A 26,679-nucleotide genomic window follows, 5' to 3' on the forward strand; every position below is an offset into this window, starting at 1 on the left:
TGATTAATCTTTCGCTGTTGGACAGATGGCTTGACATTTGACGCTGGAATACTTTGGTATACAAAGGAGTTCACTGTCGACTCAATGACTGAAAGGCCCTGTGGCTACAAAACAAGCCCAAATCATCAGCCTTCCACTACTTCTGCATGTTGCAATGTACACTATGACCAAACATCTTCACTTTGGACTGCTCTGTTTCAAAGGTCTTGTAGTTCACTCAGGTGCAACGCTGTAACCTGTGAGGTGCTCAGCGCAGGTTGTGGGATTTTTGAGTTTTGGGGCATAACCCTCTTGTCCAAGGCCAGAGCATGGAACTGCAGTGGAGCTTTTGTGTGAGTGCTCTCGTGCCTTTCATAACTTTGCTCACTACATTAGCTTTTACCCAGCACTTCATGTTATGGCCAAATGGTTGAACTGATGAATATATTTTCCCTTTTGCTGAGCAGGTTTGCACTACAAAAAGTTCTCAGGCACATATTGGATGTAGCATGACATCAACCAGCACATCAGTTTCTCCTATCAGTTTTCATTTCCGTCTGATCCTTACTTCTGATTAAATAACACGTTTAGGCACACAAAGCTGCTGCTGTGCTTTTGACAAGACTCTTTGGCAGGAGGGCGAGTTAAACGCTTTTCAGTGTGGTAAATTCATTTGCACCTCAAAGAAAAGGGGTAAAAGATTAATATTATCACTTTATTTACGTTGCTGGAGGTATAAATTCAAATATCCTTTAAAAAGTTAGTACGTATACTAGCCTGCTTGAAGATTAAAGTTAAATATAAAGTTGAATATAGTTTGATGTGCAGACTTTAAGATCCCCCCTGCTTCCCCCAATTTCCATTTCCAACATTTCTGGAAGGCAGTGTAATTCTTTTTAATAATTTGAACTGAATATAATTTGAATATAATTTCCATGTCGATACCCATAATATTTTCACATTGGATGAGTTCACAATGAACAGATAAACCTGCAGCATATTGTAGTGCAGTAAATGTGATATCTTTGTATATTTTTGTTATTTCCGATGCACTAATGAAGCATTATAAACTTAAAGAATATTTCCCAAAGTAACTCACAAAGAAAGACAGGCAGGAAGTTTCTTTATGGACATGATGATGATGTTTTCGGTGTGAGCGTAGTGGTGTGCTCAGCTCAAATGTCAGCAGGCACTGGGTGGTGTGAGCATTTGAGTGAGGCAGTAATCCAGCCGTGAGCTAGTCATGTGTTACAGTCATGGGTCTTAGCTGAGAGAGACCGGAGCCAGGCACATGACTGCCATGTCTGGTATGTGAAGTTTTAGTACTGTACTGAATACTTTTACATCTGAAAGTCACGTTTTTAAACCATGTTAATCAGTATAACATGCATATTATTACTGTACAACAGGATTTCGTAAAAAAATAATTCCATCGATAGCAGGGTTGAGCTAAGACTGAGATGGTCATATGAATCCAGTTTATCAGCAACATACTAATAACTGTTTGACGAGTCATTAGTCAAGCTGAAGGCTAAGACCTCTATGTGCATGTTAAGTATTAATCTATAAAGATTTGTTTTCTAATGTTTTCGGACTTTTTCTGTGCCCTGAATCACCAGAACAGCGTGCTCTCTGTGGGTGTAGACCTGATTTCCAAATGAACCTCTGGGTTTTCCTCTCCTACTTAACAAAACATAGACACAGTGGAGCTGTGACTCCCTCCATCGGAGACAGGGGAGGGTTAGGCAAGGACAAATTTGCATGTTAAGATATAATTTAGTGCAAAGATATGAGTTTTAGGGTTGTAATTAATGTCAGGAGATGAACTTTATCTGTGGACTTTTGTTTGCAGCAGTGCTTTTTAAAGCTTGCTGTTTTGCTCAGATGAGGTTGTTGGTACCACCAGGGGTACTTTGGAGAATTGGAAAAGGTGTGAAACTTGAGTTTGTTTCTTATTTATAACAATGTTAGTCCTGCATTATTCCTAAACGAATTAGGATTATTTTTTAAATGTAGCTTTGATAAACTGCATTTGATATTCAGCATTCTTGTTTTCATTGCTACGGCAATGTGTGAGTAGGAACCCTTGATTCTAATATTTAATGAAGGATTAAATGTTACAACAGTATTCAGAGTATAGTGAAAGAACGCAATTGTATGAGGCCTTTTTGTGCAATGACAAAAGAAAGCAAAGAAATAAAAGAGACCAAGAAAAAGACCTAAGAAAGCATGTGATCATTGCAGAGAATGACAAAGACTTTATAAACCCTGTTTTTTAGATTATACAGCCAATTCTTTGTCATAAATAAGGAGATGTTTTTTGAACTATTGTATGTAAGTGATTGTCACAACAGGTTTGTTGTTTAAAAAAGCTCAATGGCTCAATCCTTTATTGTACTTTTTGTGGTGGCAAGGGGGTATTTGTCCTAATAAAATACTTCACGCTGGGATGCAGTATTTATGATGACAAAAGTTTGATAACCATGGGTTTACATTTTTACAATAAATCTATGCGCTGTTTGCAGCACCATCACGACTGAGAACAATCAGCCTTGAGTCTAACCACTTCAGCCTTTTTTTTTTACTTTTTACTTGAGTGAAACTGTAGGTGCAGACAATAGAAATCTCAACTATTACAGTGGTAGAAAAGACCAGAAAGAAAAGAAAGGAACTCTCTTGAACCAGGAATTGATCCCACATCAATCTTCAAGTCATGCAGACATAAGTGAAGCCTGACTCCTGAAGTGGTTATTACTGTACCTGCCAATGACTAAAATGTAGAAAAATAGCCTCTATTGAGGTGAGCAACTATAGAGGGCTGCAGAGGCAAGAGTTAGTGGACAAAGTTAGTGATTCAACAAAAACAATCAAGTAGTTTTATAACACCAATTCATAAAAAGTTTGGATGCTGTGTAAAAACAAAATGAGACAGTCTGCAAGTCTAATAAAGTTTATTCACAATAGAGCACAAAGAACATTTTAACATTTTACTATAAGATATGAGCTCATTTTGAACACATCTCAAAATGTTCAAAGTAAGAGGTGCTAAAAAGAAAGAGCTGAATGAACATTTTACAATGAATTAGGTTATTTGGAAACATGTCAGTAACACGATTGGGTATTTAAAAAAGTGTCTTAGAGAACATCATCTACAGTTCATAGCATCCTGAAAAGATTTGAAACTCTGGAGAAATCTCTGTGGGCACAGGACAAGGCTGAAAATCAATACTGTCTGCCCGTGAACGTCTGGACCTCAGACTGCACTACACTAAAAACAGGCATGATGCGATCATTGAAATCACTGCAGGGGCTCAGAAACGCACAAAAAAGCCATATATGAACATGATCGAAGCTCATTTCAAACGGGCAAAGTGGAAATTAGAAAATCATGGGATTTTCTAATGTAGGATGGCCCCTACATCTTTCTTTGTCCTCATTCTAAACAAGTTTTCTGTGTGCTAATGTGAATAAAATAAAATTGATGAAATTTGTAAATCACTGAAATCTATTTTTTGATTAACATGTTACACAGTGATTGCCTACATTTTTTTTGAATTGCTGTGTAATTCTGTCTTTTTAATTTTGTTATTTGGTTATTTTGCTTATGGCATGTGGTCAGTTAAACACGTAATCACGTTAAAAAAGAAAACTCAGTCTCTTCCTGCCATTTTAGAATAGGCGCTTTATAAGAATAACTTCATCACATTATAAAAACTATTAGTGGTGTACTTTTATGTGTTGCAAAAGCCACCAAGTTATAGAGAGGCAGTGATTCACTGAGGGTTCACTGAAGGTTCACTGAGCTATCCATAGCTCAGCAAAATTATGACGCTGACATAAAGAGACAGCTGTCTCCATTAAGCAAAATGCTCGATAATGACGCGGTCCATCTCGAGTGTGGAGGCTGTGTCGTTAATCAAAGACTGGTGTGATATGTCTCTCCAGCGTTGCGTGCGGGTGATAATTCGCTTCATAATAGTACGCTGCGACGGTGACAGACAGGCTAAATCCAGATTCCTGATGAGATATATCCATTGCCTGGATGTTGATCTTAGCTTATGTCATCTAATCTTAACACTGACATTAAAGTACAGACAATCTACATTTGAGCTTAAGCACAAACACTTGTGTTAGAAATACTCTGGTAAAAATGGAAGTATTGATTCAGGTTCTTCATGCAAATAAAAGTGAAACACTAAAAAGTAACTCTTTTTCAACTCCACAAACAGCTTTTGTGCAAACCTCATTGAACCTCCACCTGCCAATTTCATTTAACAAGCAACACTGCAAGAGTGCAAACCTTCACCGTGGCAGTTCACTCTCTGGGCAGTATTTGTATTTAAGAAAACAGTGTTGTATTTTTTATGAATTCATTTTGTTTTCATTGGGGTTTTTTAAACACACTTTCAGACGTTTGTAGTGCAGTGAAAAAAATTGCAAAGTTCAGGCTTTTGTTGTTCGTTTTGTTGAAACCTATTTTGATATACTTGACAAAATTTAGAATATATATATATATATATTTTTTTTATCAATTTTATTGTTATGGATATAGTACATGTGCAGCATTCATTTAGTATTTTTTTAATATGCAATAATAAATGCCAAGTGAAAGTTTTTGCTCACCAGCTTATTTGGTTTTCCAAAAAAACAATACAATAAAATAAATTTAAAATGTATTCAGGAGCATTATACTGTAGTCTGTATAATGTATTTAAACAGTTAAAACCTGTAGTACACACTTGCAAGAATCATAGTTTCTAAGTTGTAAAGCTTTTTTGTCAATTTTTGACCAACAAATCATTAAGTTGACCTTGAAGACCTTTTATTTGTTAGCCTGACCCCACTCTACACCCCTACACAGTTTTACCAGAATTCATTCAAAGCTTTTCAAGCTGTTGTGAAAAGCTATCGTGTTTACAGACAACATGACTCATGCTACCAAAAACATAAACACTTTGGCAGAGTTAATAAAAAAATATTAATTCGTGGGAATATTTTTTCAGCCTTGACTCTAATGAATGTACTCTGCTTAAACATCTGCTATGTAGAACGCAAGCAGAGGAAAACAAGGGAATTTAAAAAAAAAACTCTATTTGCTGTTACCTACATTATAGATGGGCCACTTTGCCTAAACAGAAAAAGTTAGGAATGGATTCAGAAGTTGTGGGAACACTAAGATCAATTTTCAGTTCAATTCAATTTTATTTATACAGCACCAAATCACAACAACAGTCACCTCAATGCACTTTATATTGTAAGGCAGACCCTACAATAATAAATACAGAGAATAACCCAACAATTATATGACCCCCTATGAGCAAGCACCTTGGCGACAGTGGGAAGGAAAAACTCCATTTTAACAGGAAGAAACCTCCGGCAGAACCAGGCTCAGGGAGGGGCGGGGCCATCTGCCGCGACCGGTTGGGGTGCGAGAAGAAAGACAGGGTAAAAAACGTGCTAGGAAGAGAGACAGAGATTAATAACAAGTATGATTCAATGCAGAGAGGTCTATTAACACATAGAATAGAAGAAGAAACACTCGATGCATCACGGGAATCCCCCGGCAGCCTACGTCTATTGCAGCATAACTAAGGGAGGATTCAGGGTCGCCTGATCCAGCCCTAACTATATGCTTTAGCAAAAATGAAAGTTTTAAGCTAACGTTAAAAGATCAATGTTAGTGGTACAGCCTGGGACAAAAACAAAACAAAACAAAACACTAGAAGTAAGTCACATTCATTTCTTTTGTGAGTCCCAGTGGAGTTTGTGTGCATGACGTGATCAGTTGAGCAGCGCTGCCTTAGGTCTGATTTAACCCACCGAATTTAACAAGATATAACCACACGATCCACAGTGGGTGATTTCCAGTCCCTAGACAGCATAAACCTTGTATAAAGGTGGGATTCAGTGAGTAAATCTAATAAGCATTATCATCTTAAATTTATATTGATGCCTACTACCCTTGGTATAACCAAACTCTCTGCACCAGTTCAACAGTGCATCACTGTAAACTTCACCACAGCAATGAAAAGTAACCAGTGTATCTTGCACTAAATTGCCCAGTATTTTCATGTTATCTTTGAATAGCGCAAAGATATACTTAAAGTTGTTTTGCAGGATATTTCACAGTATGAAAAAAAACAACTAATTTCATCAACACATCAGGTATAAAGCTGATATCAAAAGCTTATGAAATTGAGGACATTTAAGCTTTAAATTCTGAGTCTATCAAATGTCACTGAGCAGCACTTAAAAACAATCTCTCCTCCCCCTCTCCTCTTTCCTCATCGTTGAGTAAACTTCGCTCTCATTCTTTTCTCACCCTGGGAAATACAGCAGTGATCCTTCACACTGTCTGACAAACTGCACAGACTGTTGTGTTTGCTGACATTTGTTGAGCTCTTTAAAAGATGCATTTAAAATGACTTGCCACTTAAAAAAATATTACTCCCTTTGTGCTCGCTCCTCTTCTGCAGCGCTATTTCATCTCGTCATGTGTCATAAGAACCGATGTGGGATACACCAAAAGGATTCCCTTTTATATGTTACTGTTTCTCCATTTACAGTGAAATCAGTTTGATGTCTGGAAGGTGAGTGAGGTCAAATAGCTCCCGTTTGAATAAACCTAAAGTAACAAGTGTTTAAATACTCAAATAAAGCACAGGTATCCAAAAACTCTATGTAAGTACAGTAACAACATATTTCTTTTCCCACATCTGAAAATATTCAATTTTTTTCTGTCATGAGTTTTGAAATGTGCTTGTCCAGTGGTGTGTGCCAGTAAAAGTAATAAAATTACTTTTCTATTCATTTATGGAACATACTGTATGTACAGTCACATTTGGTTCTTTTAAAGAGTGTCAACAGATAAATGCGGTTTGCTTGAATAATATCTCAGATAAAATCCACTTTTGAATCGGTTATTTGATCCAACTGATTTAATAATTTAATTTTCTTTTATGGGAAAAAGTACGTTTATTCTCGGCACCAGAAGCTGTTAGCAAAAACTAGCTTTTGTAGCTTGTTTCTTTTGACTATTTTTCAATGCATAATTCCCAGGGTTTCAGGGTTTTTTGGAGGGGAATGTCTTTCATGTGCTGCCTGTTTCAAATCCATCACCTTACACTTTCCTGCAGATGGCCTCTAATCATCTTCCTCTCTTCACTCTTTGATATGATGCAAAATTCATAGTCGTTTCAGAGATCGCAAACACAGCAGCCCCTCAGGCACTGAAGCAACAACAAACCAGAACATTTCTACCATTATAAAGGAAATGTCAAGGCATTGAGTCACATAATTGTATGTTCAATGACATGTTCACCAAATGTTTTCTTTTTCTTTGCACCCTTTCCATAGAGGTCAAATTTAACCAGTCTAGTCCTGATGACATACAGATTTAAGAATTACCTGATGGAAGATTTTGGGATGAATCTTCTTCTGGATGCTCTTGATTTGAATTTGGATAAACTGGTTTAATAATAAGCAGAAGCCCACTTTTTCTGATGTTTTTAGCCTGGATAAAAGATCAGATAGAGATTTTTAGATCTTGGTATGATGACATTACCAGAACAGTAGGCCCTGGATGTCAGAGGTTAAAAAAGATGGGCTCCACTGCCTACATAACAAAAGGCACTAGATAATAATGTGAAATAGGTTTATCAGAGGAGATAAACTAGTTACAGCTAGTTGAGTTAAGCTAGTTGGTTTACACCTTAACTGCTTTGGTTACTGTCAAAGGTGTCATGGAGTCATTTATCCACATTATTACAGCTTTAAGCAACTACAGAAAGCCCGATAGAGACTAAAAACAGAGCTTAGAATCAAGGAGATGTTTGATTTGCATTCTTTAGTTGGTCTTAACACAACACACAATAAATGTCAGTGCAAATAACTGTTTTCTAGCTACTTCGCCATATCAGTTCAAAAGGAGGTTTCCCAACTCTTGATGCTGTCCCCAAGCAGTTGAAAATAGTAGTTATTTCATCAGTCACCGCTCTAGTCACCATGTATATAACTAATAGAGAACAAGTGCATTTGATTCCTCCCCTTTACCTCTCACTGCTCTCAGCCATGCTTCTAGAACAATTCTTGGATCTACGCATTGTTTTAATCTTTCATTCTGTGTGCACCAGGCCTGGGCGGAGCATGTGGTTACCTGGTGGGAGCTATGGACTGGGGTCACTCCGCGTTGGGCCGTCTCTTTGGATCCGAGTACCAGGTCATCTATTTCTTCTCAGCGCTGACCTGGGGCATCTTCCTCACTGTGCACCTCTTCAGTATTCCAGAGCAACCTCTGGGCAAGGCACCATCTCCATCTGATTCACCATCCAGCCCTCTTCGCCTGCTGAGCTCTCATAGCAATAGTTATGGAGCACTTAAGGAGCCTGTCTCTGCTGTAGTCTCTGCATCTGTCACAGATCTCAGGCCCAGATCTTTCTCAGCCCTGGGAGAAGCCAATTCAGTGACCTCAAGTGTCAAACAGCCAAACAAAGAGGTATGTAACATGCATAAAAAGTCTTTCAGAGAGTTTAGTGCATTAAGTGAATTACACAATACAGAGAGCCAATAAAACTAGTCAAACCTTGAAGTTGCCACAGACTATATTGAGATTCAAATGGTTAGTCAGGGTACGCTTGGCAGAGGCAACTATGGAAATAACACACTGAGTCTTATAGGAGTTTGAATACTTTCTCTACAGTAGTAAATGATGTGAGATGCAGTATTCAGGGAGTTTCAAGACTATTGATACACCTGCCAGTTCATCTTACTACTCCTGCTTTGCTGAATGCTTTGCAGAATATCTTAGTACTTGATTTGCCCCCCCCCCCCCCTTTTGCTTTATTGACACCAGCCATGCAGCTGGCATGAACTCTCCAAGTTTGTATAAATCCTGAAAAACTATGCTATCCCAGCAGGATCTAAGAGGGTTCCACAGAGTATCCCAAAGGCCGCTGAGATGCAGGAATGCCTTTCAAGAACCCCTATAAGTACAGAGTGAGGCTGGGGTCAGCGGAGTGTTCAGGAAAGACCAATAGAACACATCTGCCCGAGTGTCATCTCAACAACTGCTTCAGTGCAGACAATACAACTTCCAACTTTATAAGTTCCTGCATTAAAAGTATATCCAAACTTTCCAAAGATTTACTAGACTTATATATTTGACTGATGTGATCTCAGTCTTTTACATTTCAGAGGGATTGATGTGATCACCTTCCTCAAAATCACCTTTACAGTTTTCATTTAAGTGTTTGATGAATTATCTCTATGATGTCGACTTTTTGCCTGAATATTCTTCCTCCTTCTTTTGTAGATTCAGCTTTCCATTGATGCTTCACATTTGTTTGTTTTTTGCCTGTTATATTAGAAAGGTTTAAGAAAAAAGATGCTAAAAGAATTGCTCTGTATATATCTGCTACACTAGAAAATTAATAAGGGATGATTGTTCCAAAGAGCGTAGTTGTTTTTTTCTTTTTCAAGTCTTCCTTTTGCTTTAATCATCTCCTATCCTTAATCCTAAAGCCAACTCCTTAGTAGTAGTCCTTTATGCTGAATCCCTTCATTCAATCTAATTACAGCCTTTTATGGGGCATGCATGTTTTTTTAATTGTAGAGTCTTTTGAAGTGTTGTCACTCATGGGCTAAAAACACCACTAGCCGTGAAATACCAGCAGACTAATGAGCACTCTGAGAGGGTTTTTTTTCCTCCTGTCAGTTTTTTAGCTGCTGGCACTGATGTCTGTGATGTTTTTGTGTATTTGCAGGACCAGAAGAAGATGACGTTCAGGTTGCTGATAAAAGCTATTGTCAATATGCCAAGTCACTACCGCTGCCTGTGTGTCAGCCACCTGCTGGGATGGACAGCGTTCCTCTGCAATATGCTTTTCTTTACCGATTTCATGGGACAGGTATTGATTTGCATGTGTCTCCAGTGAGCTTTTTAGAATTTCAAATAGTAACCAATCAATAATCTTATTTAGAAAGCTGGGCCATTTGCGACCTCATAAAGGTTACAATTCTACTTGATATTTATCATCGCTGCGTCCTTTCTTTCACATGTTGCTGTCAGATTGTGTTTCTCGCCAAGGCCTTTGTCTGGTGGAATAGATGAGAAAAAAGTGTTTATTTTTCTAAAGCCTTGAGTTTAGAATTACAGCCAACTCACCACAATGTTTTTGAATGAGGACTGCTAAAATGCCAGCTGTTGCTAGACAGCTGCAACTATAAACTGTACCAATAAAACTTCAGAGCAGATGTCTTCAGCTGGATATTAGTCCAATTAACCACACTGCAAGTGTTATATTTGCACTAAAAATGCTACAAAAGGCACTAACAAAAATGGATCCAGTTCAATTTCTCAAATTAACTGAGCTGATTTCTAAGGTCTACCAATCTCAAAGCCCTTAATGATGCATTACTTTAATCAATTTACATACCAACAAGCAATTTAAGCAAGTTAAGAAAATCATTTTTTAAAAAGGTCATGAATAGACCCCAGCCAACATGCAATATTTGATGAATTAAAAATCAAATATTTTGATATATTGCTGTTTTCTTCTTTTAGATACAGGAAACCTAAAAAAGATTCCCCTTACATTAATACTTATTTATTCACGATATTACACACCATTTGTTGTTCGTGGTGTTCTGAACACGTCTTCCCGACAGGAAATTGCAGAGTACCTGTTGGTGGATAAACTCAAGTGGTGTTATAAAGAACTACTGTTATTTTTTGCATATCCAAGTGTCAATTTTTAAACAGATATGCACAATATCTGAACAATAGAGGGGTTTTTTTCCCCAATATAAGGTTATTTTCTCTATTTTATCAATTGTTTTACAATTTGTGTGTGTGTGTGTGTGTGTGTGTGTGTGTGTGTGTGTGTGTGTGTGTGTGTGTGTGTTGTGATCTAAATGTGTCAAGTAAAATATAAAGGTGCTGCTTTTATTCCAGTCTGTTACAGCTAGTGGTCTGTCTATAGGTGACCATTGGCTTTTGGAAGACTCCTTCCTTCACACTCATTGGCTAACAACGTAGTCATTAGCAATGATTTTTGTGATGTCAGACTGTGAGCAGCATTAGTGCTTGTGAGCTTCTGATTGGCCATCAGATCTAGGAGTCAGGGTTTAATCACCACCTGTTCAATGGCCTTGGTGTGTTCTTGACGGTGATTTTTTTGAATTTTCATATGAACAGCGATAATTTTTCCAAATAAAAACAGAAAATCCTTGCATGTGGAAACCGTCTCAATAATCCAAGCAAACAAAACAAAAACAAATAACATATAATTATCTAATTTACTCAGTTAGTTTGTTTGCTTTGTTTGAATATGGCAATTTAGTCTTTGGCAGAAACAATTAACAAAAATCATATCAGACTTATGTGATATCCCTTAAAATGACTTACGTTCAAATGAGGTAAGGTTCAAAGCAATTCAAAGCAACAACATTAGAGAGGAAAAGCAACATACTGCAACATGTATCTGCGTTCAAGCTCCATTAAGCTGCCTGCTTGTGTGGGGGCAGATGGAGGGTGAAGGGAGGTGCGGCGTGTTGTTATTGTTGTGTGCAATCCTCTGTTGACATGTGCCATTATGATGAATGCTTTCAGTGTCACAGTGTGAATGCTGATCAAAGGATGCTCTTCACACCATGACTCTGCCTCGCTTCATTAAGCACAGATGCACCAACTTATCTAAAATTGCAGGCTTATTTCTTATCTGCAATGAGAAATGCATAGTCAGGCTCCCTGTTCTGCAACAGGGCTACAGATGTTTTGTTCATAAGGAAAATAAAAAATAAAAGCCTGATTTTAACAAGAAGTTGGCCAGTATCTGATATACAAATCCTTCCTTTTTAAATGACCCTCCTCTCGTTTCAGATTGTGTATAAGGGGAATCCGTACGCCGATCACAACTCTACCGCCTATGCCACATATGAGAGGGGAGTAGAAGTTGGCTGCTGGGGATTGTGCATTAATGCAGTGTCCTCTGCTCTCTACTCATGTAAGTGGCAGTAATGTGTGAGGGGAAGCTATGTGAGAGAGTGGCAGGTGGAAATGGATAACAAAGGGAAATTACTGCTTTTGCTTTGGGATTGCAGGGAACTCCCTTAGCATGCTTTTGCCAAGGCATCCTGACCTGCGTTATTCTGAACACGTAAGTCCACATGTATGCTTCAAACATCCCCTGTTAAACAGCACATGTGAACCTGAGAGAACTGTTGTGCTACATACAGGGTAAAGCTCAGCCAAATAATGAAGGCTTGGCATGAACTCAGCTTTTTTAGTCTTTTGCTGTTGAGAAGGAGTCTTGGCTTCTAGGAAATGTCCAATTATATGTACAGACGGTTTTGGTACATCTAATGTACGCTAATCTAATGTTCACATAATTATCTACCCTGACTCCACACGCCTCATGCGGGTTTGTTGATCCACCAGTAATTTTAACTTTCCGTGACGTACATGTCTGTGTGTTTTCAGATGTGCAGCGCTTCCTCCTCTCATACATCGGGCTGAAGGGATTATATTTTATGGGCTACCTTGTGTTTGGATTGGGCACCAGCCTGATTGGCCTTTTCCCCAACATCATAGCAACGCTCGTCCTCTGCAGTGTGTTTGGTGTCATGTCGAGCACACTCTACACCATCCCATTCAACCTGATAGCAGAGTATCAACGTGAGGAGGAGGTAATAAACTGGCAGTAGAAACACTCACTAGCTAAGGAATTGTTCAGGTTTCCTCAGTTTAAAAGGATCACATGGTTCTTAAATGAGCACATTTGTATATTGTACACGATACTGCATAACTATAGTATTGATTTTCCGTTTTTTCCACAGTGTAAAACATGTTTTGTTGTCAGTTTGCAGATAAATAATAACCCCATACTCCAAAATAATTATCTTTTTCCTAGTATAACTTTTGGTTTTGGGAATGAATCAAATGTAGCCCTAATGTGTCCTTATGTGAAACTGTAACAGGAACAAATTGATTGACAAGCAATCAATCAAGAAAATAATTTGCAGATTACAGTAAAAACATAAAAAGAAATGATTATTTCTGGTGTTTTTTAAGAAGCATACTGTAAGAATTAAGATGATCGAACATTTCTGAATGATGTGAATGAAAACTTCGATTTAAAAGGGTACATAACGACTGGAACATTTAGCGTAGCTACTTCCTTTAATCATGCTTTCCGATCAAAATTGGAGACTAAGATAAAGCATTGCAGTGATGTGCAAAATCTTAAGCCACACCTCAATCTTTATATTTTCGTCAGAAAATGTGCAAAAATATGTCAATATACATGGGAACACGGTATGTAAGGCAAAAACAGAGTGTGTCTGATTCTAATTCGTTTGAAAGTCAATGTTTCGTACGACCACTTTGGTGCTTCAATAGGGCCTGAGCTCTCTCAGGCGGCTTTCTTGTCATTTCTTAGTCTTCAGGCAAGTTCTCCAGGCGCCTTGAAGGACATTCAAAGCCCTTCTTTGGATGTTGGCTGCCCTTTATTCCATGGTCTGTTGAGATGATCCCACACTGCTTCATTTATGTTGAGGTCTTGGCTTTAGGGGGGTCCTTGGTGGCTGATTTTATTTTGTGTTTTTCTATCCGATTTTTCTACCCTGCACTGGCAATGTCTTTGGGATCATTTTGATGCTGGAAAATGAAGCCTCTGCAAATAAGCAACTTTTCAGATGGTATTCCATGGAGGATTAAAATCTGAGGGTACTTTTCTGTATTAATAATTCCATTCATTTTGATAAGAACCCAGACACCTCATGCAGAAATGCAACCTATCACAGAGCCTCCGCTGTGTTGTTACAGATGGCTGTACCAGTCACTGTTGACCATGCCTCCTGACCTCCTCTTTACATTCTGATTTGAACCAAAATTTTCAAATATGGATCCATCACTGCATAAGACCTGCTGCCACTGATTTTCCAGTTTTTATAATTTGGTATTCCTCTGCCTTTTCTCCTTTTCCCTTCCTGCTAACCTTCGACTGAGAACATTTGCATTGAGGCTGCTAAATCTGTCAGGTATGTCAGGTCTCTGCTGGTTTCTTTTTTTTTTTTTTTATTTCTTAAGGACATGACTTTCAGATACTGTACATCTGCTGCAGATTTTTTTTATTTTTCCTTTAGGCCTGCAACTTTTGTCCTCAACTTGGTGTATAGTTTTCTTAAGCACAAACTGCACGCCATGGTGAGATATTCTGAGTCTTTGGATGTTGTGTATCTGTGTTATCTTTGGCATTTTTCATAGATTCAACTAAGGAAATGAGGAAAACAATCCAAAGTTTTTTCATCAGGCTGCTGGTAACAAAGTGTTTAAAGTAACAAGTTAAAAACTGGTTCTTTTTTTGTCTGATATGTGTAGACACGACGCTGGTTCATCTCTTGAGTTAGGTCTCTTTGTATTCTTAAACAAGGTCAGTCAATCTTCTAAAAATGTGGACTGAAAATGAGTGAAAAGGTAGCCAGCATGCACAGACAAACTCTGAAAGATCTTCAGAAAGTCTAAAGAACTATTCCAGGAAAATCTGGCTCCTTGGAAGCAACATATAAAGAAGTGAGGTGTGGCTTAAGACTTGTGCACAGTCCCATATTTTACTCCTTTAAAGTTCAAGTATTTACAAAAGACAGATCAAGAATGAGGCACTTTAAAGCCCCCGAAAAAACTATCCTAACTATTAATCCCATAACACAACTGACTCTACTCCTTCTGGCGGTTTTCTGTAGAAGTATTTAAAGTCCTAATGGAAACCAGAGATATTCACGAGGCTCTCCAAAACCATAAATATATGTCATTATTTATTCATCAATAGAACGAACGACTGAACTGACGTTTTTGTGTTAAATTGTTGTAATGCACCTTTTATACCTGTTAAATGGGGAATTAATTGGTTTAAATATATCAAACAGTAGCAATCATCTGTCAGTCAAGTACACAGGCATTCATATTTTATTGTGAATTTGAAATTGCATCATTCAGTGTTACATCATTGTTAGAGGCTGTTCTGCAGAACAAGATTTTTGGCAAGATTTTGCCACTTATGTAAGTTACATTTATGCATTTAAATACCAAAAAAATAACCGTATTTCCCGGACTACAAAGCGCACCTGAATATTAGCCGCACAAGCTAAAATCAGGGGAAAATCCTGTTTTGTACATACTGTAACGATGGTTAAGTGTTACTGGACAGTGACATGTTGGTTTTCTCTGCACACTGTTGTTGTTCCTTTAAGATTCATGTTTGGTTGGGCTGCAGGAAGTAGTGAGGGTGGTGTACAGGAAGGGGTGGGGGGACCTGGTTGTTCTGTGTGGGTGCCAGGCTGAAGAGAGGTGTAGTTCGAGAGCGCTTCCCCCTGAGTTAACAACCCGCTGGCTTATGTGCCGAATAAACGGACAAACTGAGACCCCAACCGTCTGGTTCTTGTGAACGTTACATTGGTGTCAGAAGTGAAGAAAGAAAAAAGAACCCCAGAACGCCCGAGACCCTGTTGCCGGCGACGCTTGCCGTTACGAGACGAGGATGTTGCCGGGCAGGATTAAGAAGGAGACGGAGGAGAGGGAGGTTCGTCCGCGCTCGCTGCGGCTGTCTGCCGAGGCTGGATTTTCTCCAGGTTTGACTAGGCTCGGGAACTGTTCGCACAGCGGCCGCGATTCCGGCGGGAAGGAGTCGACCTCGCTTGGCGCGCCGTCACGTGATGTAAACAAACATGGCGGCGCCCAGCAAGCTGCAGCGAATATAAAAACGCCTAAGTTCAGCGGCAAGACGCCATGGGAAGTGTTTATCGCACAGTTCGAGCTGTTAGCTGTTGCAGCTGGCTGGTCTGAGGAACATAAAGCTCTCCAATTGGCTTTGTGCCTGTGTGAGGATGCAGCTGCATGCCTGCTGCTGCTGACCGAGGAGCAGAGGGGAGATTATAATGCTCTGGTCGGAGCACTTCAGAGGCGCTTCGGGCAGTATAACCAACCAGTGCTGCTGAGGTCGGAGTTCCACAACAGACGCAGATTGCCAGGTGAGCCCCTCCGCATTTTGGCCCATGAAGTCGAGTGCCTTTGCCGGAGGGCGTATGACAGCATGCCACCATCAGTGCAGGCGGAGTTAGCTCGGGACCAGTTCCTGCAGGCCCTGAGCCCTAAAGAGCTCCGCATGCAAACTCAGCTTGCTCGGCCGGCCACACTCAGTGCAGCCCTGGAGCTAGCGTTGGAGAGGGAGATGCTTGCAGGATCCTCTGGGGGCGCTGACGACGCACACGTGGTGAGGGCTGTGTCAGCACCTGTGGAACAGATGGAGACGCCAGCGGGCCTGTGCAGTTTGGTGCAGACAGCTTCGCTGCAGTCGCCTTCCCCTCGGGCTGGCCCACACCGCCGACCTCAGAGCTGCTGGGGATGTGGACAAGTCGGACACCTCATCAGGCAGTGCCCCAAGCTTGCAGCGGTTCAGGGAAACGCCCACGGGCCCGTGTAGGCGGGAGTACACGGGCCTGGGAGAACGACATCCCTACACCACCGCCACCTCCACCCGGTGCGGCCATCACTGTGGGCTGGACCCAGGTTGGCGGCTTTTGCCATGTTCCAGTGACGATTGCGGGGGTGTCCTGTACGGCCCTGCTGGACACGGGATCCAATGCAACGCTGGTCCGACCCGATATTGTCCCAACCGGAGCTGCTGTACAACCGACTAACATGCAACTTAAGACTGTGACCGGTGATCTGGCCCCAATGAGAGGGAAGGGAGTGTTCCAGTTCAAGGTGGGGGACCTCCGTGTGTGTTATGCTGCCTGGGTGGCTGACGTGCAGGACGCCTGCATCCTTGGGCTGGATTTTTTACGAGCCATTGGTGGTGTACTGGACTTAGGCAAAGGCCTCCTCGTACTCTCTGATGGGAAGAAGGTGCCGCTTATTCCTCCCCCGGTCTGCACAGCATCTGCCGCGGCGTCCACCTCCACCGCAGAGACCCCTGCAGACCCGCCAGCAGAACAGCGAGCGGAGAAGGAGGAGGAGGAGAGGCTCTCAGCAGTGAGGAGTATCTGGTCAAAGAACTGTGAGGGGCTGACTCCACAGCAGCAAGAGAGTCTATGGCAGGTACTAAAAGAGTTTAGTGACATTTTTGCCCTGAAAGAAAGTGATGTTGGCTTGACACACTTGGTAGAGCACGTCATTGAGACCGGGGATGCCCAGCCTATTAAAGTGCGCCCCCGCCGCCTGCCCCTGGCTCATCAGGAGGCTGCAGACAGGGAGCTGTGTGAAATGATGAAGGCGGGCATCATAGAACCATCTGATAGCCCGTGGGCCTCCGCGGTGGTGATGGTGCCTAAGAAAAAAAGTCCTAGGATGCGTTTCTGTGTGGACTACAGACCACTCAACAAAGTGACGAAGAAAGACTCTTACCCCCTTCCCAGGATTGATGAGTCCCTCGACTTAGTAGCCGGGTCCTCCTGGTTCTCCACCCTGGACCTGCGGAGTGGCTACTGGCAGGTGCCACTGTCCCCGGAATCCAGACCGAAGACAGCCTTCTGCACTAACAGGGGACTATGGCAGTTCAAAGTCCTGAGTTTTGGCCTTTGCAACGCTCCTGCGACCTTCGAGAGGCTCATGGACAGTGTGCTGGCTGGCGTCCCACGGCAACGGTGTCTGGTTTACCTGGATGATCTTCTAGTGCACGGGAGCTCCTTTGATGCTGCCCTGGATGCCCTGAGACAAGTGTTGGAGAGGGTGGCGGCTGCAGGCCTGAAGCTGCATCCCGACAAGTGCCACTTCATGAGGAGGGAGGTGGAGTTTCTGGGCCACAAGCTGGGTCGTGAGGGCATCAGCACTTTGGAGGAAAAAATTCACACCATTACCGAGTGGCCCACACCAGCAGACCAGAAACAGCTCAAAAGCTTCCTAGGACTGGCATCTTATTACAGGAGGTTTGTGAAGGGCTTTTCCTCCATAGCCGCACCACTCTTCCACCTGCTGCAGAAGGACCGTGACTTCATCTGGACCCAGGACTGTCAGCAGGCGTTCGACACCCTCCGCAGATTGCTGACAGAGTCCCCAGTCCTTGCCCCCCCTGACCCCGCCCTGCCTTTTGTCCTGGACACTGACGCAAGTAATGTGGGGCTGGGAGCGGTGTTGTCGCAGGTTGGACCGGAAGGGGAGAAGGTGGTGGCGTACTTCAGCCGGGTCCTGAACAGGAGCGAGCGGCGTTACTGTGTCACACGACGAGAGCTGTTGGCTGTGGTGGCGGGGGTGAGACACTTTAAATACTACCTGTGCGGCACAGCATTTGTTGTCAGAACTGATCATGCTGCCCTTCAGTGGCTGATGTCTTTCAGGGAGCCAGAGGGACAGGTGGCTCGCTGGCTGGAGGAGCTCCAAGCCTTCAATTTCACCGTGGAGCACAGAGCAGGGACGCACCATTCTAACGCAGACGCCCTCTCTCGCCGCCCATGTGCTGCAGCTGGCTGCCGTTACTGTGAGAAGCGAGAGGAAATAGAGCGGGAACTCACGACAATAGACGGAGCAGCACAGCTCGCCTGCAGGGTTCTTCTGGTGGTGGATGCAGCGGAGTGGAGGGCACGGCAGGAACAAGACACAGACCTGCTGCCGGTCCTGCAGTGGCTGGAGAAGGGGGAGCAACCCCTTTGGGATGAGGTCACTGGGTTTTCCATCTGTACCAGGGGGCTGTGGGCCAAGTTTGCAGCTCTCAGGCTGAAGGAGGGGGTGTTGGAGCGTGCCTGGAAGGATCCTGCCACGGGGGAGGAGAGGTGGCAGGTTGTGGTGCCAAGGTCGCTGAGGTCAGCTGTGCTGGGAGCCTGCCATGGGAGCACTGGCTCTGGCCACTTTGGGGTCTCCAAGACTCTTCGCCGCCTCCGCCAGGGCTATTACTGGGGTCAACAGCGGAGGGATGTGGAGGACTTTTGCCGCAGCTGTGATGCATGTTCCTCACACAAAGGGCCACAAGACCAGTCCCGGGCTCAGCTTCAGCAGCAACCAGCAGGAGCCCCAATGGAGCGAGTAGCTGTGGACGTCATGGGCCCATTTCCTCGCACAGACAGAGGAAACCGCTATGTTCTTGTGGCCATGGACTATTTTACCAAGTGGCCGGAAGCATACGCCATCCCAGATCAGGAGGCTGAGACGGTCGCTGATGTATTAGTGGAGGGGATGTTCAGCCGCTTTGGAACAGCAGAGACCCTCCACAGTGACCAGGGGCGTAACTTTGAGTCCAAGGTATTTGCTGCCATGTGTGAACGCCTTGGGACTAAGAAAACCCGCACCACCCCACTTCACCCCCAAAGCGATGGGCTGGTGGAAAGGTTTAACAGGACGCTGGCCCAGCAGCTAGCCATCCTTACCTCAGAACACCAACGGGACTGGGATTACCATCTTCCCCTTACCCTCATGGCCTACAGGTCGGCAGTGCAGGACTCCACCCAATGTACGCCTGCCCTGCTCATGTTAGGGAGAGAGCTGAGAACTCCTGCAGAGTTGGCTTTTGGGAAACCCCCGGACGCGCCAGAGGCACCACCGGGCCGGGACTACGCAAGGAAGCTGCAGGACCGGCTGGATTCTGCACATTCCTACGCCCGAGAGCAGCTGGCGAAGGCAGGCCTGCGCCAAAAGAGGAATTACGACATCACCACTAAAGGGAGGCACTTCCGTGCTGGGGAGCTGGTGTGGGTCTACAGCCCAAAGAGGAAGAAGGGACGGTGTCCTAAACTGGATAGCAGCTGGGTGGGGCCTTGCAGCGTCCTAGAGCGAGTGGGGGAGGTTGTTTACAGGGTGCAGTTGCCTCCTATTAGGAACATGCACCCCAGTGTGCCACTATTTTAGACTACAGATTCAACGATAAATATAAATAGTTTGGGTATACAAGAAGATTTCCCAAAACATTTAAACAGGTTCCATGCAAATTACAACAACAACAACATTACAACATGCAACAACATTAGTTATTCAAAATTTGGTTTAATACAGATAAAAAACTAAACTAAAATTACCAACCAATTATTCTTTGAAGAGGATGCTTGGGTCTTCATTCAGGTAAAAAGGTAGTGCCCTGAGGACACACTCCCTCCCCTTTTCAATGGTTTCCTTCTGTAGAGAGTGGCAGAGATACAGGAAGAGAAAACAGATATACTTTAGGATGACAGAAACTCACATTATACGCAAAATGAATGACATATCCACTGCACAGATAGACATGTACACAAGACCAACTAATCATCACATGGACATGAATAGTTAACCTGTTGGGCAGGGTTTCCACCACATTATATATGTCCATAATGGAGGTAAAGACAAACTAATACATCATCTTTTTTGCATTCAAAACATAACATAAAAACATTCACTTCTGGTTTAACCTAAATCAAGGGATCAGATTTTACATATGTTTAGGTAATTTAAATTTTCCAACGTTTTGAGTACCAAACTTTGTCTTGCTTAATATAAATGTAAGTGCACTGTGCAGCTACCATACACTAGCTGTTTAAATTTGAAAATGATCTTATTAGCCATAATATTTTGCTACCAACAGAATAACGCACCTGTGTGGCTGGGGCCAAAGTTTGTCTAATTTTCTTCCCTGCAACGCCTCCTTTTTTCTTGAAGACTTTTATGAGCTGGTCAGTGTATTGGTCAAGTTGTGTAAAAAGCCTTGGAACATGTGCAGCAGTAGTAATCCTCACATATTCTGCTTCCACCTGAAAATATGTCAACAAACACAACATACTGTACTGTAAATATACATACTATATGTACACATATACAAACTAAAACTAATGTAGTAAGACCTCATTAAAGCTATAATTTTAACACAAACATTTACACAAAATGCTAATGGAGCCATTACAGCTTTTATTGTTATTTATCAAGTTCCAAAAAATATTGATCACAGCTGATCTGAAAAGAATTTCATGCCTCAGGCCCTTGAACTGCAACCATGGTTCAGATGTGGAGAAGAAATAACAGGGGCATGGGATGGGTCACAAAAGAAAACTTAACTTATAAAACAGTTTTGTTTTTAAAAGTATAACAGTTCACATACCACATACAAGCTCAGCAATACCACATACACCACATCAGTATAGGAGGGAGCAGGTAAAGGCAGGATCTGAGATTTATAAAGAAAAAAAAAATTAATTCCTTAATTTCAAGAAGCAAATTATTGTTTGAATTACAACTAAATAAAATACTACTCAGAAGAAAAGCAAGAGATTGACACTGCCATGTGCTAACTTTCTATAGAAGCAATTATCACCAGGTCTGTCGACCTCCATTGTCTGTCCACTCATATGTCTTGAATAATTTTATTAAAAAAAGTAAGTGTGTACTTTCACAAACTGTAATTTATAACTACATTGATATGTATAACTCCGCTAGGAAACATGCTGTATTTACAGACCATTTTTACATAATACAGATTACTGATAGAGCAGAACAATGGTGTCACAGTGGCTTTCGCCCTTGACTTTTTGGATTTTAAATGTCACTTTATGCTATCCTTGCTATCCTATTCGATATTTCCGACTCTCGGATTACAGAAAAGGAATCCCAAGAAAGCAAATGGAAAAATAACCCCTTGAAAGAATAACCCCATGAACCCCTGTAGCTAATCCCTTAATAAAACAAAAAACAATAAAAATGTTTCTTACACAGTCCACAAAATAAGCATGTCCAGGACCCAGTAAAACTAATGTAAAACAAGCACACGCAAACGATATAACATGTCTTGTAAGACAAACGCAAAATATAACCATGCTGGACATATAGATACTACACAACATAGTCAAAGAAAAAAGTGGTCTTACCTCTCAAAGAAACAGCAGCTTGGCGCCAAAACAGCCTTTTTCAGTTAAATTTGAAGTCTTGTGCATGAGCAGGCACAAGCCGTGAAACCTTCTTGTTCTGCGCGGTTTCATTACAACTGTTTTTGCATTACTGCCACCTTGTGGATATACAAGGTATATCGATCCTAATTGACAACTTAAATGTTATGCGATCAAGTAACACATTAGTATTATGTACGTTGAATAATAGACACAATTACGTAGACTTGATTAGAAAAACATATGTTAACTTAACAAAAACATATATTTTAAGTAAAATGAAAATAAATAATTAATATACACTGAACAATCCACCTCATTCATTTTTTTGAGTGTAGTATTGCTGCAACATTCTCAAAAAAGTTTATATAGTTCATCTATAAAACATTGGTTTATAATGGAGCACTGTAACAAAAAATAATTTCCCCCAGGGATCAATAAAGTATTCTGATTCTGATAAACTGCAATGTCATTCATAAGTGGTTGCCTCAAAAATCAATTGTTTATTTTTTTCTGTCACGGTCAATCAATACCTGATTGAACTAAATCAGGTGAGAGTTTGATGGAATTCAACTTGCAACAACTGAAGCGAGGCTGAAAAGAATCTATCTTTTTAAGAAGCTGTTTCTTCATATTCTCAGAGCCGTCTGTTTATCCAGCTGTTTGTTTGTGTTTTTTGCCACAGCCTCTCTGATTAAACTGAAATTGATGTTTCCATATATTGCTCTCTTGTTTTCCCCTCCCCGCCATCCTCCTCTTCTCTAATAAACCTACAACCTCCTGTGCTTCCAGCAACAACTGAAGCTGCACGGAAGCAATAAAAGTCCTCGAGGTTCGGGAATGGACTGTGCCGCCCTCACTTGCATGGTCCAGTTGGCTCAGATCATCGTGGGCGTGGGGCTCGGTGCTCTGGTCAACGCGGCAGGAAGTGTGATCGTGGTGGTCCTCTCGGCTTCGACCATGTCTCTGCTCGGCTGCATCTTCATTGTCCTCTTCATCAGATATGTGGAATGAATGATTCTGCTCAAATACAAATTTTAATGATATTGTTTTAAATAAACAATGATTGCTAATTATATCATCATAACGTCTGCAATTTTTAATCTTACCTCAGTGGCCAATTAGCTGCTAATTATGACAATTTTTTTTAGGTTTCTCTGGTCTGATAGATCCTAAAAATGGTCTTTTTTGGCTAAAACAGCAACTGATATCTTCTTCAGCTCTTGTCTCGTGGTGCTGCAGGCCAGATATTTGCCACATTACAATGCACATAAACAATTTCATGTAGCTATTGATACTGTTAGTTCATTAAGCAACAAAGTTTCACAGCAGTAGTCTAAAGTGCTTGCAGGCATCTGGATCTCTTTTAGCTTCTTGGAGACATTTCACCACCCATCTGCAAAGGGTTCATGACATGAAGACACCAAACCAAGAGGGGTTTTCACTGAAATCCACATTGCTGAATGATCTGTGCGCCGGCATGACTGGTTGACAAATGGCCCGGAATAGTGAAGGGACCAATAGTGAAGGAATTGGACAGGAACAGATCAATAAGATCGAAAAAATCAACAGCACAGCAGAAGTATAGACAGTGGTTGCAGTGGATGACTTCATTACTTTTAAAACTCTGCTTCAGCTCTTTGTATGCTATAACTTCACTCATCTCTGCTCTGCCACGTCTGAGCCATAATATCATTCATTTCATTTCATTTCATTCAGTATTACAAAAAAGCCAGAGTAGCCTTGCAGGTCAAATTTTATCAGTCACACCTGTTAATGCAGCTCGCGTCTCCTAGATCGTGGCACTTGTTAGTGTGGGTTGGTTTTACAGGCTTGTACAATTGGTCCCAATGGAAGATATTAAAGGCTAGAACAACCAATTAGAGCTTTTTGGACAAAGGGTAAGACACCTGGATGTCAAGTCAGGCTCGCCCACATCAGCTCCAGAACCCTGTATTATCTACAAGGTAAGACTCATAGATTAAGACTTTTTTTTTTCAGAGAGCCAAAATCAACTTCCTGTATAGGAGTTTTGTGGGTGTACTGATCAACAGTATAAAGCATTGCCAATAAGAGCAGAGGATCCTGCAAACTGATGCACGACATGGTTGTAAATACTATCACTAGGAGTTTTTACGGCAATGACGGATCTTGGAGCCTCTCTCCTGGAAGTTAGCATACGCTAGCAAAGACATGGCAGCAAAAGGTTAAGACATTAGCAAGCAAGGCTTTATATTATCAGCACACATAAATTACAATAATTTGTGCCTGAAAACATGTTAGTTGATCAATCACCAATGACGTACAATAGATCTGGGACTTACAGATGAATTGCAGTTAGCAATACTAAACAATACTACCCAGTAAAACTATCCAATAACATCTATTTAATTTTAATCTACCTACAAATACCTGTAATTCACCATAGTTGATTTTAATTAGAGATCTTGTCTTTATCCCTTTTTTCTAGTGTTCATGTTCAGCTAAGCCGAACAACTGGTGACTTTAGCCCTTTCAGTGTTGTACAATTGAGAAAGAGAGTGTTAACAAGTTTCATGACAAACTATTCATTTATGGACTGCTGTTTTTTTATTCTATTCGGGTTGCAAGGAGTGTTAAATTTGCAGCTGCATCATTAGAAATCATGTCAAATTTTGACATATTTTCGATTTACTGTCCAAAGCTATGTCCCATTTAGGTAATTGGTAACACAACGACCGAGACTGCCCCGGCTTGGACAGTCTCGGTCGTTGTGTCCTTGGGCAAGACACTTCACCCGTAGCCTACTGGTGGTGGTCAGAGGGCCCGGTGGCGCCAGTGTCCGGCAGCCTCGCCTCTGTCAGTACGCCCCAGGGTGGCTGTGGCTACAATGTGGCTTGCCATCACCAGTGTGTGAATGTGTGTGTGAATGGGTGGATGACTGGATATGTAAAGCGCTTTGGGGTCCTTAGGGACTAGTAAAGCGCTATATAAATACAGGCCATTTACCATTTAAAATATTTCTCAAAGGCTCTCAGGTTAATTTTTTGAATCTAACAGACAATTTTTTTGACTCAAGGATGAACTGATTACAGTTAGTTAGTTATCAAGGTGACTCCCACACAGAACACAGTGAAAATTTTTAACAACAAATATGGACATTAGGACAAAATATCACACCACTGTCTAAAATGATCAAATAAAGAAGTAACAGCATTTTGAATCAAACCAACTCGTGTTTATGTTATTGTTTTTATTATTTATTTAGTGCACACCCAAGAAGGGTAGAGACAAATGCTCTGTTATATTGTGGTTCACCAATTACATGATAAATAAAACAGAAAATCTAAACTCAAGAGAATGCAATTTGACCCGCGTATGTTTGCCCATTTACAGAAAACATATTTCTAAAGGTGCTGCTGAGATTAAATTTTCACCTGATGTCGGTAACAACTCGATCCAAGCATGCAAAGAAATCAAACTATAAATGTCACTAAAATTGAACTCGTTAGATGCCATAATACACCACGTTTGGAGGTCAAGAGGCACTGCAAATCACCCCCAAAACACCATACCAACAGTCAGGGGCGATTTTAGCCCATTTTTGGGGTGCTTCAGGCCGTACATGGCCTTGGATGCAAAATGAGTTTGACATTCCTGGTCTATAATATCATCAAAAAGATTCATAAAATCAGAAAAGTTGATTTGAATTAGACTGAGGCAAAGTGGAAAACTGTTCAGTGCTCCCATCAGTGCTCATTTAAAAAGTCTGCATCTCTGATGGAATTAAGGTGCATTAGTACCTATGAAATTGGCGGATCTGAAAAGACACCATCATTGATGAAAGCTTTTAGAGTTCCATCCAGGTGACATCTTTTTCAGCGAGGTTCTCATGTATTTCAGCGAGACAGTGTAAAACCACACCCTGCATGTATTACAACAGAATTGATCATAGTAGAGTCCAGACACTGAACTGAGCTGTCTGCAGTCAGACCTTTCACCGGTTGAGAACATTTAATGCAACATGAAATGGAAAATATGACAAAGAAGAGCCAGGAATGGAGCAGCATCCCTCTCCCAACTACTCTCCTCAGTTCCCAGCTGTTTATAGACTGATGTGAAAAGAAGAGAGGATGCCACACTGTGGCAACTTTTTAGACATGTGTTTGATGCAGACAAGTTTTCCTCAGTTTATTATGTCTTCTGCGTTCTACTGTGAATAAAATATGGCTCTACAAATTACTGCATTCTGCTGTTATTTACATTTTGCACAATGTCCCAACTTTTGAAATTGGTGTTGCACATTTATAGCCAATTGAGTGAATAAGATAAATAGAGTTCACAACAAAAAAGCCTTTGCAGATTATCTAATCATATTTGCATCAATGTCCTTTACATCCAGACCCATGTGAGGAGGAGATATTAGATCGCCTTCTGAGCAATGAATATTACATTAAAATTTCTAATCATGATTTTAATTCAAGTCATTTTTTATTACTTCCATCAAAGGGGATTTTACTTACTTTCCACAGGTCCCATGATATGTGTGCGTGCACTGTGGGTTTCAGATTGAACACCCACATGAATCATTTCTCTGGTGTACTAATTTAAAACCGAGGTCCTGGAGCTGTTTGGCATTCACTTGTAATTAGATTAGCCTGTTGCCATGTGTATATATATTCTCTTCATTCCATAATGTTGGTTATTTTTGTGGGTTTGCAAGACACCTGTTAGTATTTCGGTGTTTTTGTTTCTTTTTCTGTCACTGTTTTCTGTCATGGGCTCACAGCTTGAACAGACGACGAACTGAAGGCTCTGGAGGCATATTAACCAAATGAGTCTTTAAATGGTCTTAAGCACTTAATTGACTGTATTATTATTTTTTTTTTTTTGGGG

General features: G+C 41.3%; 1 protein-coding gene and 1 long non-coding RNA gene across 2 annotated transcripts in view; one reads left to right on the top strand and one right to left on the bottom strand.

Annotated features, from left to right (window-relative positions):
* Positions 1–22,891, top strand: part of slc45a2 (solute carrier family 45 member 2) — a 28,965-nt gene extending 6,074 nt beyond the window's left edge. Inside the window, exons 3-7 of the mRNA XM_085411329.1 lie at positions 8,112–8,473; positions 9,741–9,884; positions 11,858–11,981; positions 12,458–12,663; positions 22,597–22,891. Of these exons, the coding sequence (XP_085267455.1) occupies positions 8,112–8,473; positions 9,741–9,884; positions 11,858–11,981; positions 12,458–12,663; positions 22,597–22,818 (1,058 nt within the window). The 3' untranslated portion in view covers positions 22,819–22,891. The remainder of the gene's footprint in view (positions 1–8,111; positions 8,474–9,740; positions 9,885–11,857; positions 11,982–12,457; positions 12,664–22,596) is intronic.
* On the bottom strand, positions 19,801–21,876 carry LOC146666232 (uncharacterized). The gene is made up of 4 exons (XR_014912755.1): positions 21,787–21,876; positions 21,024–21,089; positions 20,524–20,679; positions 19,801–20,071 (listed from the first exon to the last, which is right to left on the bottom strand). It is a non-coding gene; the product is annotated as an uncharacterized LOC146666232 (long non-coding RNA).
* Positions 22,892–26,679: the final 3,788 nt, after the last annotated feature.

The sequence above is a fragment of the Rhamphochromis longiceps genome, linkage group LG7 (genome assembly GCF_057381845.1).
Source record: "Rhamphochromis longiceps isolate RC_006_pf linkage group LG7, R_longiceps_female_GT1.1, whole genome shotgun sequence".
Taxonomy (NCBI): domain Eukaryota; kingdom Metazoa; phylum Chordata; class Actinopteri; order Cichliformes; family Cichlidae; genus Rhamphochromis; species Rhamphochromis longiceps.